The following is a 13,471-nucleotide window of genomic DNA, read 5'->3' as shown; positions in this document are numbered from 1 at the left end:
GGGGGCGGATGCCAAGGGGGGGGGGACGGACGCCAAGGGGGCAAAGGGGAAAGGCAGACAAATTGCATTTTAGTAAAAATTCCTAAAAGACCATTACTTTAACACATAGTGTCACCTTTGATCTGTTAGAGCAAGCAGCTACTCCAACTTCAGGTATCCATACAGCAGTCTGAATAGCTCCAGAACCTATCACAACGCTCTGCAATACTGAACCATCCTAAGGAAAGAAGTGTTTTGAGTCAGTGTGTATACACAGCTACTTTTCTATTTAAATGCATACAGTCACATTCCCAAGGGATGACATTCTCCCAAGCTGTTCAATAACTATTTAAAACCTGAAATGTTTATACTAAAAACAAATTAGTACATAGCATTTCTATGATACTAAGGAGATAACTAAGGATTTAGAAGTGTTTAATAAGCCACAGAATTTGACTCTTGGAAAAGTTCTCAAAGAGAATATTATTCTCACCTATGAAGAGAGAGTGGCTGGTTCTGCAAAGCCTAACTAACATGACCAAACCTATAGCATGAATCAACAGTAGAACCATAAAATATAAAACACTTCAGTGTTAAGTACAATTTCAACTTCTACTTCATTATTTATAATTTTATACCATGCTTTCTCTAGTGTTTCTAACATACTAGGAAGGGGCAGGGGGAAAGAAAGCTAGTCTGATGCCTTAGCCATTTTAGATACTCATGCTAAAAAAAGAATCATGGCACATAAAAGATGATCTTACCCGTAAAGACCAAATATTCATGAGACCACCAAGTCCACCAGACACTAATGCCAGTCCATCAGGACTGAATGCAACAGTCCGAACGGGAGTAATATGTCCTCTCAGTTGAAATACACACTTGACTTCTACTGCTTTTCTGTATCCGTCCTGCAAATTATTTCATAGTTATGGAATGCTGTGAACTACTTACGGAAAATGGAATAGCAGAACATCTTCTGTATTCTGCAATAAATACTGATTATCTGTAGAGATGGGGTAATTTCCGTAAGATAATAAAAAAGACCAATACTATGATCTTATAAAATAAGTATCTTCATCACATTACCTATTCTCTCCTTACAAAATGCCATCAACATTAAAGACCACATTACAATTTACACAGGTGAAATATTGACTTAATTTTATCTAGAAACAATTTTAAACTCCTATTAAATTTTACTATAAATTTATCAGCTTAAAAAAAGTGAAAACAGATCAAAATATAATCTTTAGCCAAATAAAATTAATTTAAAACTGTGATTTTTCATTTCCTGTTCTGAAAATGCCTACACATATACAAATGTAAAATAAACTTTTTTTTAGCAAATGTCTCCTCTCAGGAAATCCTGAGATTTGAGTAAATCTCACAATCTTCTCCTTGCCCAATTTTGGAATGAGCAAAGAGAATTTCTTAAACACCAATTTTACTTCTTTTACCTTGGCACTTGCTTCTTGGTCCCACCACCCTTCTGAGCAAGTTGAGCTGGACTGCAATGTGATTATTATGTCCTGGGGAACAGTCCAAACACACACCAAACCATTGTGGCATCCTCTAAAGGAAGTCAGGATAAATCAGAAAAGCAAAGTAAAGATATTAACTAACAAAATATCAGTGATCTGATATTAACTTTAAATATCAGTAGTTTTTACCACCTTCCTATAAAACTATATTATATCAATTAATCTAAAGTGGAAAGGCATGTTCTGAATGGATAGATGCAATTTCTCCTATTCCCCCTGACCCCTTACTTTTTCAATTTTTACTAACACCATATTCTCAGAAAAAATATTTGGATGAAACAAAAAAAAAAAAAAACACCAAGCAGGACCACCATACACAGGTCTCATGGCATGGAGAAAACAGCTGGTAAATTTGAATTCTGAAGCCTTATGGATCTCATGGCAACTGGCTTACTGAATTAATGTTATTTAAAAAAAAAAAGACAAAACTTTCCTTTTCTCTGGACACCAAAGACTGGTAGAAGAGACCTGCAAAAGAGCTATTAAAACAATTAAAAAAATCACATACGTAGCTAGTAAAAGCTGCAACTTGGGTCCTTTCCCTGGAAGAGCACACCAGGCAATGCCATTCACAAGAGCTGGATGGGACAGCGAATGCAGACGTCTCCAACATCCTCCCATATATCCCCAGAGTTTCACTGTTTCTTCTTTGGCACATGTCAGGAGAATCTTACCAGTTGGATCCCACTTCATACTAACAATCATATCCTATTGGATTTTAAAAACACTAAAGTTGGTATGAAGTAACCCAGTAAGAACAGAGAAAAATCTATCGGAGCTAATGCAATGTTTAATTATTAAGAACAAAGAATATTTTATTCTCAAATAAATTGTTGTAGAGATAGTGAGTTGCAGTTATGAAATCATAACGATACTTTTCAGAACTATCAAATTAAAATAAAATCCTAGCTAGTTGAAACTAAAGGAAAAGCATAGGAAAAAAATGTTCTCTCTTCATTGCACACAGTTCTTCATTTCCCCCCCCCTTCTTTTTATATATTATGAAATTGTAGTATGAATTACCTTAACGGTACATGGTTCATAAACATATTAGGCAATGGGCCAGATGTAGGTTTGAGTCTAACTGAGGTAGGAAAGGAGAACAGCCCATAGTGGAAAAGGCAAGTATAGTTTTATTGTCACATCATGCTCACTTCCGTGACTACCGTGCTTTAAACACCAAGACCAGTTCATGGAAGTGCTCAAGATGCTTTTACTACACCTATACTTGAGGAATTCTCCTCTTAGACTAACAAATAATTTATGGACTATTAATGACTTATAATTACATGCTAGCCAATCCAAGGATCTAAACCTTTGCGGCTGCATATATAGAAAAAAATCCTTTGCTTTGTACAGGAACTTGAGCTTTACTAAAACATGTGATGCAACCAAAATGAAAATTTATTATGAGCACTTTTACAAAATAAAAGAACTACAGTCCTCTAAACCCAGACATGCATAGCTGTGTCCTTAATACACTTCTGTCACTGTATGCACATATACTTCACAATCTCTTAATAGCAAAAAAGGCTATAAAATTTATTTTCCTTTTTTTTTTTTAAATTTGGTGGACTGTTCCTTTAAAATATATTGTGTTTAATATATGTATCAGAAATAAGTGTGGGTTCTTAGAATAATCTGCACTTGACTTTATAAATAGCTTTCAAATACAGAAAATAGCTTAAACAGATCTTTGCCCACAAAAATTATACATTAGTTTTAGAAAGACTAACTCTACCTTATGTGCATCAACTAGAACAATTCCTCCTTTTTCAGGTGGTTCCTTTGTTCCTATTAGCAATTTTCCATCCGAGTAGCCAACTGCAAATGGTCTGTCTTCACTGAACCAGGCAAGGCATGTGACATACACTACATAAACAGACAACACAAAAATTAATTTAACTAAATGAGACTTTCCTCCTGCCAAAGAGGTTTTTGCAGTGCAATTGTCTAAAATATGAAGTGCATAACAACTTCCCCCACCACAAAGGTTACTTAACATACTTTCGGCCTGAAAATCTTCCTGAATCTGTATGGTAAAGTTAAAACTGAGTGCCACTGTAATGACAGCTGTTGAGATTATTTTGTAATATTTTTTCATTCTTCTTCTTTTTATTAAAATAATTGAATTTATATTCCTGACATTGTGAAAAGAACTACGCTAGGAAAAAGAACAAAAGTAAACTGAATCCTATACGCATATCTGAGATAGGGATGCTTCTAAGAAAGCAGTGAAAACAACCGGTGCCTTTCTTAGCATGTAGATAGCACCTCACTTGATCCTGCCAAAAAATCTGCAAATTTCCCAAAGCAGCAATATGCAAAACCACACAATGCTACCAAAGATGTGCTACTTCATGTCCCCTGGGACTGGAACTACAAAGGAAAAATGGCAGTAATTCAGTAATTCAAAAGACACTGACTACATATTATCCATAGACAAGAGCAGGCACTGCAGGGAATCTACACTGACTTTGTTTGATGGCAAGAAATGTCAGGATTTGACTAGGTTTCTACAAACTTTGCCTCAGCTGTAGGGGAATCAGGCTGCAGATGAAGATACCACAGACTTTTCTCCTTCCATGAATGCAAGTGAATGATGATTGCAGGTTAAAGTAACAGAAGTCATATCCCATGAATAGTAATAAAAAATTGAGATTATATACTTGCTTAATAAAAAAAAAGGGGGGGGGGAGGGGATTTCATAATTTTAATTTCTACTTAAATACTGATACAGTCTCCTACCATCCTTTCTGTAGCAGTGTTCCAGTTCTAGCCGGTGCATTGTTGAAATGTCTACAACTTCAATAAGACCAAGAGATCCATCCATACGACCAATTAATAATAATTCCGGAGCATCTCCTGTCCATGTTGCAGCTGGCCCTTCTTCTGGCCAAGCTAGAGCAGATACCCAGTGAGGCTGAAGATCTAATAATCCTTTTCCTCCTAGGAGCCAAAAAAATATTTTTAAACTATTTCATCTTCATAAAAAAAAGAAAACAACAAAAATACTTTCCATGGGAAAATATTAAGAGTTCCTGTTTAGAACTCGGACATACTACAAATTCATGTAAGTTACAAGCCTGCAAAGCAATGGTCCACTACTCTACACAAACACAGAATCTAGCTAACAAATCTCAATTATCAGTCAAGTTACATAATTTTGTTAAGGAAGGAAGCTAAATTCTTCAGTAGTCAGTAAATTTATATTTTTACTGTGGATCGTCTCTTAACGTGGGCAGCGTAACTGGCGATTTTCACAAGTGCAAAATAGCAGAATGAAGTTTCAGAGATTACAAACAACAAATAATAGTCTTCCTCTCACAGGAGTTCTAATGGTATTATGCTGGATTACTCAATTGCATCACAAATGACAGTAAACACGTAAGAGAATCCACTTAAAGATGCTCGCAAACGGAATCAAGGAATTTGAAATGGCCTTTCCTGGATCAGGTTCAGTCCTTTCTATTGCAATCTCATAACTTTAGCTAATTCATTTTATAGTATTTCTTCCCCAGGTGTAATTCCTCCTTATAAAATATGAGATCACAATCTTTTGAACATAAGAAACTTTCTTGAAGTTATTCATGGCCAATTTATTTACATTTCTTCTTGTGTCAATACTACCCATTTGCTTACATTGCTGCTTTTTCTCCCATGGCTTCTCCTGGACTTTATTTTCCTAATGTATTTATTCATAAGCTTCCTCCTCCAAGACTCTCTTGTTCAAATAAATAAACCAAGCTCACTCATTCTACTCTCATTACAAGACATTCCATCTAGCCTATCACTCTAGCAATCCTTCCCTCCATCTGTTTCAGTCAATTTTTGCATTCTCCCTGTTTCATGTAGAAAGGTAATTCTTGCAGACTACAGGAAGGTAGTATTTACAGACAAAAACTGCTAAGCATGATCAAAGCTCAGACCTAAACACTTCTGATTCAACAAGGACACATATGCTGCTCAGTTTTCTACTGAATCAACTTTAAATCACAAATCCATTTGTGGTTAGTGCCTTTCTCTAATTAAAAAAGTTTACAAGACATTATGAAACATAGTAGGCATTTAAGCTGGAGAGCACACACAGTTAAATACTTGGTTAAACAAATATTCAGTAACTTGGCAGCTTCCCTAGATATATGTTGTATCACAAAGTGTAACAGGTAGCTAAGAGCATACCATTGACTTGCCATATGTTCACCATCTTTTCCGTAGCTCCAGCCAGATACTTGCCACTGATGCTCCAACATACAAGAGACAAACTAAGGTCACTGGGTGATCCCAGACTTTCTTCAGAATCACCTTCTCTACAATAGAATAAAATAATGCAATTAAAAAAGGACATTTCCTTTAAGCAGACAGGAAAACATAGAATTAATGAAATAACGGAGTTAAAATCTGGACTACTCCTGCCATCACTGCAGATTTACATAATAAATTTTTCTGCTCATAGTTCTATATTCTATTTAAAACCACTTCAAATTACAAAATGAGATACCAGTTATTTCCACAGTAAGAAATTTGAAGTTAGGTTTCAATTAGAAAAGAAAAAGTTTAATTACCTTTAACTTTACCTATTTATATCTCAAATTTAACACCTTTGGTGAAGGCAAAACTTTAGCTAGAGAGTCATGAAATGAAACAAGATAGCTTGGAGAAATGAAAGAGGTACATCTTGCTTTCAATTCTAGCTTAAACACTTCCTCCTGTTACAATGTTGTTAACTGTCCTAAAATGCTATTTTAAAGTTTGCTTTGCCTAACTGTAACAGGACCACGGGTACATTTTACTGCCCTTAAGGTTATATACAACAGGCACAGGCTCTAGTGATTTTAATTACAGGAAAATGAAGGCTATAATATTGCCAGGATGTATACTGTAGGCCAAATACTGTATCACCCCTGTATTTTTGAAGATACAGGAGGCATACCTTCGGTGTGTTCTTGCTTAAGCAGGAGACATTTAATTTGTGAATTAATGGTATGGGATATTGTAACTGCTATTAACAACACTAACTTACTAACATAACACATGTAAAAGTATTAACATAGAAAGTTAACATGAGGTAGTAATAATGTATCAGGGAATAGTAATCCAGTAGCATTTAAATATGCTCTGAACTCAGAAAAACAAAAAGTATTCCCACAGAAAGAGGAGATAATTCTATCAAAAGAAGGGATAATGCCTTTTCATCTGCTCATCTCTAAGGGCTAAAAAAAAGAATTCTACCTTTAAAGATGAACTGGCACTTACTCAATACAATAAAGAATACAAATAGGATTGTGTTGCATTTGTATTTAAAGTTATTATTGAGATTGTTAGCAATAAGACCCACGAAAGTACTGAATTCTGAATCTACTATACAGGAAGCACACTTTTCTGCCACATGAATAATCGAAGATCTCTGTTAAAGGAAGATGCTGCTCTCATTACTATCTTCTGAAGTCAAGTTACATCATTCTGTTTATTCCCTTTAAGGCAGCATCTAACAGTAGCAAGCAAACAAGAACCAAAATGACCACTAAGAAGTCATCATGAAACAACCTTCCAGATCACTATTATTTCTTCATTCTCCTGAGTTAAACTCACCTAAGCTGTACTAATTAGACTCTAATATTTTCTTTTTCTTTCTTCTTTTTTGGACACATCCAAATGATACAAATGTAATTCCCAGTCACTCTCATGAAGAAGAATTATGCGCAGTTCCTGAGTCCCGGAAGTCACAAATTCTTTTTACATGCTTCCCTCAAACCACCATACTCATAATTATCACGTTATAAATCAGAACTGTCCACTGGAACCCACTTAAGGGATATTAATAGTTTTTTCATATGACAGTCCCCTACAGTTTTCATTTTACCCATTTCTCATTATATGAATTAAGAACATCTTTAAACAGATGTAACACAATCTCTTTATACCGACTCTCATCAGCTTGATAATTAAGTTCTCTTTTCAGTTTTAAGGTATTTAATTTACTTTGTACACCATTAACAGAGCAACAGCCCCAGATAAAAAATGAAAGAATGTCTGTGCAGGAGGTATTGCAGGGTTGGCTCTTTTCATTATCTTGCACAATTATAGCTTAATTTAAATATCTGTCTATTACAAAGAATCAACTTACAGCTTGTTGAGCACACAAGTTTGCTGCAATGAATACTGCTTCTTTGTAACGTTCCACACTCTTATGGTGCCATCATTTCCGCTAGTCGCCAAAAGTCCCTTTTTATTGCACCAAACACATGTCATGACCTACAAATACCAAAATAATCATGGCAAAACTGGAATTTAAATCTAAAGCTTAGGTATGTCTGTTCACTAATATTAAGCAAACAGTAATCAATGGGACAGAGCATTAGCTACATTATTGAAATACACTGTAACAATCAAACAAGATATATTTTTCTACTTTTAGAGCATTGTGTACTGTAATTACGCATGCTTTATAAGTATGTTATATTTTGTTCATTTTTGGCTCCACAGGCCACTATTGCAGCGAATACTGGACAAAGACGTTTACTATGACAGAAAAATTAACACAAACTAAGATCTAGTCTAATAAAAGATTTGGGTGGTTCTGCTGACTTCAGGTACTGTGAAAACACTTTCATGTCCCCTTTAATTGAAGCTTCAAAGAAGCTAAGCATTTTTCTGCATCAGAGGTACCCTCAAGCAATAATTCCCTTTGTCACCAAAAAATTACTTCTCATGGGAAATAATTTCAGTCAGTTTATTTGTAAAATAATAGTATTCCACTTTTTCTGTATTCTACAAGAGAGTATTAAAATTCACTCAATTTTGGGAGAAACCATGCTTACCCTGTTCTGATGAGCCTCTAATTTTATGAAGGAACATTTTCGTAAGTCTCCCCCCATATCAGCGAGGGTCTGAGGAATAGTTTGGTTATCTCGATCATGTGCTGCAAGAGTTCGCACCAGCTGCTGAGCAGCCCACTGCCTATGTTGTGAAGATAACCTTGAAGAGAGGCAGCAAGCTGCTAGTGCATTAGCCAGCTCCAGAGGGCCTACAGCAGAAGGATCATAGGAAGGATGGGCATACAAATGGGCAATTAAACCTGCTTAAACAAAACAATGAGATGATGCCTAGATGAGTACCAAACGGAATTACACAAATAAACACAGCATTAGCCATAATTTCCAGAAAAAAAGAAAGAGATTAACAAACATAAGAACGTTGCAATAACGTTAACTATTAGAAAAAACACTCTTCTGATACTAAGAGGAAAATAACCTCCTTTAGAATTTCACAAAACCCCCTTAAAAATAGAATAACAGTCTTATTCCCACCATATGGAAAGTGGTTGTTCAAAGAGCAAGTTCTTTCTGAACGGGAAAATGCCTCCTCTGGCAAAATAAGCTGCTGTCACTGCTATGTCCTTCCCTCCCGTGAACACAGCAACAGCCGGCTGCAGTTCAGGCACAGCAGTTGCTTTTTGGCTTCCTGACCTCTCACGGCAGAGGCAGCACAACTTTCTGCATCCGAGAGAGAACTGTACTTTCGTGGCAGTAGTCAACTGCTATTCCCCTTAATTTCATTAGGTGGCACAACCGAGGCTGAATGTCTTCGCTGTATGGCTTTGAATACACACACTCAGATTTTTTTTTTAAAATGGCAAAAGATGCAACTATGTACCAAGACCAAATTTCTAAGTAAAGTTTGTCTACTAAACCATAAGATTACTTTGATTAAAACAAGTTTTGTGTATTTTTGAGAGTATATTTATTTATACATTATTCTAGGAAGTCTCTCCTTAAATATAGATGAGGAATTGAAGATTTAACAATTAACATTTAAAAACAAAGCTGTATCATACCTTTCTTTTCAATTTCTGCTTTATCATAATTTGGCCTCAGTTTGGCCCCTTTGTCTGCCAACAATGCCACAAGTGCTTGAGTAACCACAAAATTCGGAGACGTGACAAGTTTGTTTTCTTCTGCAATGCCTCTTAAAAAACTTGGCAAAAATTTCCGCTGAATTGGATCATCAACTGTTGTCAAGTTTACACCAGTTGCTGCAGAAATCAAATTCTAAAAATAAATAATTAAAGACAATGAATAACCAGAACAAACAGAAAAATCAATTTTGGAAAACATTTTTAGTTGAACAAATCATGCAGAGTTCTAAAGATTTTCAATTTTTTTGGAATTTAAGTCTTCTGCCCTGGGGAATGCCCAGTCTTAATGGAACCAACTATCCAGATCCAGGCATTAAAAAAAAAAACCAAACAAAAGAATCAAGTAATCAATAATATCAGCAAGAACTAAGGAGCTTACAGAAGAACTTTATAAAAAGTTATGCATCTGGTGGTAGGATAAAAAGCAATAACACATAATAAAATCCATTATCCCATCCAACGCTCATACTTCTTCACAATTGTACTTTGAACTCAGAAGAACAAAGCAATTACTCTGATTGCTTAGAAGTTTACTGATACATGTGAAATGCTGCTGCACGTTCACAGCTGTAGATCACCTTTTTCTAAATATAAACAATCTGTGCTCCACATAGAGTTGACTCAATTAAAAAACCCAAAACTCTAACAGAAAAAACCTATCAATACAAAAAGCACATCCATTTTTCTCCACCTGAAAAGAGTACTCAGCCAAAAAATGTAGTTACTTGATTCTTCCCAACAATAAAACATACCCGTGTGAAAGCCATAAAGAACCACCCTAAGGAGATCCTCAGAGGGCAGTCTCATCACAGTTCAGAAGATAAACCCACAAATTATCAATATGTACAAAATGGATTGCTTCATCTCACGTATAAGGAGCTTAGTATAAATATTTATGTTGAAATAACAGTCCTACCTGTGTACATAACTGTACCAGCAGTTTTGCAGCACTAGGAGTGTTTGATGCCAAACAGCCTACTGCTGTACTCAGATAGGCAAGACAAGATATAGGCTTGCTTGTTTTGCTGTGTATTCCTCTAGATCGCTCTGTTGAACTTGACACAGTGGATGGGCTCGTGGAGAGGCCTGCTCTCCCTGCTGCAGCGAGGCACATTAAACGAACCAAAGTTCTGATATCTGTTAATCCCAAGGATTCAAGACCAGCTGCCAGGCTACAACTGGAACCACTGTCAAAAATGAATATAAATGCTCTTGGTTTTGTTAGTACATTTTAAAAGAAAGTTATATTTGGATAAAACTATTCCCAAACCATTAGTGAACACTGTCTGTTTGATTAGCTGGCCTTTGTTACCATGCAGGGGGAAAGGGAAGAAAGAGAAATGAACCCTCCACTCTTTTCTATTAAGCTGAAGCCAAAAATGCATTATAGACTTGCCTTAGCAAAACCCCATGAGTTTACCTGAAATCACTCATCAACAAAGTTGTATAGGTAATTCATGTTTAGAATTATGCTATGATAATATGCACATGTACATATCAGATCTCTGCAATGCCTTCATAGCTGTATGGCTATCTTGTATAAAACCAGTTTTTAAATCCTCATAGCTCATCAACTTCACTTCACCTTCTTCCCTCCAACATTTACCTCTATGTTCTAATACTTGCCCTGAACAAAAACTCACTGACAAACACAGCATTGTTATGTTCTGAATGGCTAACACTACTGGAGTCCACTTTCCATACAAGATGTAGAAGTTTCTTTCACAACGTTTGAATATAGCATTCAAAAGAACAAAGTCAACAGAACTTTTTCTCTTAATAATATGATGTAAGTACATAAAATGAGGATCACTTTCCCAAATAGCCTAAAACTGCATCCCTATCAAACATAACTTGATAACGGTTCCAAATGGAAAGGTGGAAGTGTTGCCAAGGATGCCACAAACCTGACAGACAAAAGTGAAAGCGCTCTCATAACCATAGTTCTTGCAAGGAGGACTTGGGCGGCAGCTGTCACTCTTCTTAGAGCCATAACACGGTCATGGGGATTTACTAGGGCAGCTGCTTGTTCTCCTAAGGTTATCCTGCCAGAAGAACTTTTTTCTATAGAGCCATGACAACCTTGAAAATAATGAAGATTTGCATTAGTGTTTAAAGAAAAAAAGAACATTATCACAAAGTAATAAGCACAGAAACAAATTTGGCCTAAGTTTGCAAATGACTCATTAAGTTTTTCAGCATTTCATACATACAGAACTATAGTGATAATGACTAAGAGGAAAATACACTCCTGAAATACACTGCATAATTTAATTATTCCTTACTTTCAAAGATAGGTGAGCACAAATTGAGAACACTCAAGTTAATGTTAATTCCTCTGCTTCCTTTTTCCATTAGACGGGCCTATGAATTTACATATTGATCCTGCATTTCAATAGGCTGGTCAATAAGTCCCAACTTAAATCCATTAATCCATCTCTGAGTTCTGCAAAACATGCTACTGGCACCCACTGTAGGACTATGGTCACAGTTTTATTAGCAAATCAAAGCTTCAAGCTTTCTGGCAATATAAATGCCTTACGCTACTGTCTCTAACCCCCCTATAATAAAAGGACAATTTAGAACCCTGTCTTCACTTTCTTATGGTTGGAGGCAGGAAAGACTGTCAAAATATTTCTGCATTGCCCCTATAAAATCACACCAAAGGGGAGGTATTTATTCTTTGACTGAAACTCATTTAAAATTTACCTATTTGCATCAATGTTTCTTCCATACTGTTGGTGGCTGTCACCATTGCAACTGAAGCACCCAGAGGGTCACTGTCAGGAAACTGTACAGGTTCAGGTACAATACGTCGATCGTTTAACCCAAGAGGTCCAGCCAGTAATTCAAACTCCTCTTCTCCTGTCAGCTTTTCATCTTCATCTACATCTAACATATCCCAGTCTTCTAGAATTGGAGAAATATAAACTTGGTAACAATAGCTAAAATATTAAATAATTTTAATTAATTAAAAAACCAATACAGGGTATAAAACGTGGATTCTAATCTGCAACACAGTAGTCTTGAAAACCCATCTTCTGATGTTGACATAGACACAACACAGTAAATCAGAAAAACAAAATCTTGCTCTTGCCCCTCCTCCATTAAATTTGATCTTTATTTCTACTGCAAAGAAGTTTCATGGAAGATTCTCTAAAGCATCAAACTAGATGCTTTTTCAAAACACAGAAATGAGAGGCCATCACATCTAGCACAAGACAACTCCAAAACCCGGAATACAGTGAAAAGAGTAGGCTACAGCTGTGCTTTAAATCATGATAACGGGTGCATATTCCAAAGGACTCAATTGTAAAGACAGATACTAGAGATTTTTGGTCTTCAAAAAGGTATGCGTGAGTTCTTAGGTCATAACTGTACCCAGGCTTTTGCTCTTCTATCTTGGGGGGGGTGGGGGGTGGGGGTGAAGGCACTATAACTGCAATTCAGTTATGCATTCCATTGATTTCCCAAACATTTACACAGAAGTCAGCTTACATTTACTGATCCTTCCTGCTCTCACTCCCCATACAGTAGAATCTGATCACCTCTTATCTATTGGAAGATCAACTTGCTATTAAGTTCTGGAGCACTCATTTACCCTTAAATAGACAAATGTGCTAATTCATACAATTGCGATCATACAAGCTATAGATAGTACCAGAATCAAAGAATCACCTGGGAAACGCTTTCTATAATCACTAGAAAGAATCTGTTTAAAGTGAAAGCCATCCTCAGGATACTCTCAACTAGTACCAAGGTATTAAAAGTAAGAATAAGCCTAATGGCAGACTTCTGAGACTCTAATTTATGCTAATTAACTTCTCCTACAAAGGCAGCTGAAGAATCATAGAATCATAGAATGTTTTGGGTTGGAAGGGACCCCTAGAGGTCATCTAGTCCAACCCCCCTGCAGGAGCAGGGACACCGCTAACTAGATCAGGTTGCTCAGAGCCCCATCCAACCTGGCCTTGAATGCTTCCAGGGATGGGGCCTCCACTACCTCTCTGGGCAACCTGTTCCAGTGTTT

The 13,471-nt window shown here is 36.3% G+C and overlaps 1 protein-coding gene across 1 annotated transcript in view; it reads right to left on the bottom strand.

The window, feature by feature from the left end:
- The window catches only part of HERC1 (HECT and RLD domain containing E3 ubiquitin protein ligase family member 1), a 96,006-nt gene that overhangs the window by 19,174 nt on the left and 63,361 nt on the right, over positions 1-13,471 (bottom strand). Inside the window, 13 exon segments of the mRNA XM_035899415.1 lie at positions 116-217; positions 744-890; positions 1,440-1,554; positions 2,032-2,231; positions 3,265-3,395; positions 4,272-4,472; positions 5,706-5,833; positions 7,651-7,778; positions 8,345-8,550; positions 9,361-9,574; positions 10,358-10,628; positions 11,349-11,523; positions 12,151-12,351. Coding sequence (XP_035755308.1) covers positions 116-217; positions 744-890; positions 1,440-1,554; positions 2,032-2,231; positions 3,265-3,395; positions 4,272-4,472; positions 5,706-5,833; positions 7,651-7,778; positions 8,345-8,550; positions 9,361-9,574; positions 10,358-10,628; positions 11,349-11,523; positions 12,151-12,351 — 2,219 coding nt within the window.

Source organism: Egretta garzetta, unplaced genomic scaffold (genome assembly GCF_000687185.1).
Source record: "Egretta garzetta isolate BGI_Z169 unplaced genomic scaffold, ASM68718v1 scaffold287, whole genome shotgun sequence".
Taxonomy (NCBI): Eukaryota; Metazoa; Chordata; class Aves; order Pelecaniformes; family Ardeidae; genus Egretta; species Egretta garzetta.
This window is presented reverse-complemented; position numbering and strand designations above follow the sequence as displayed.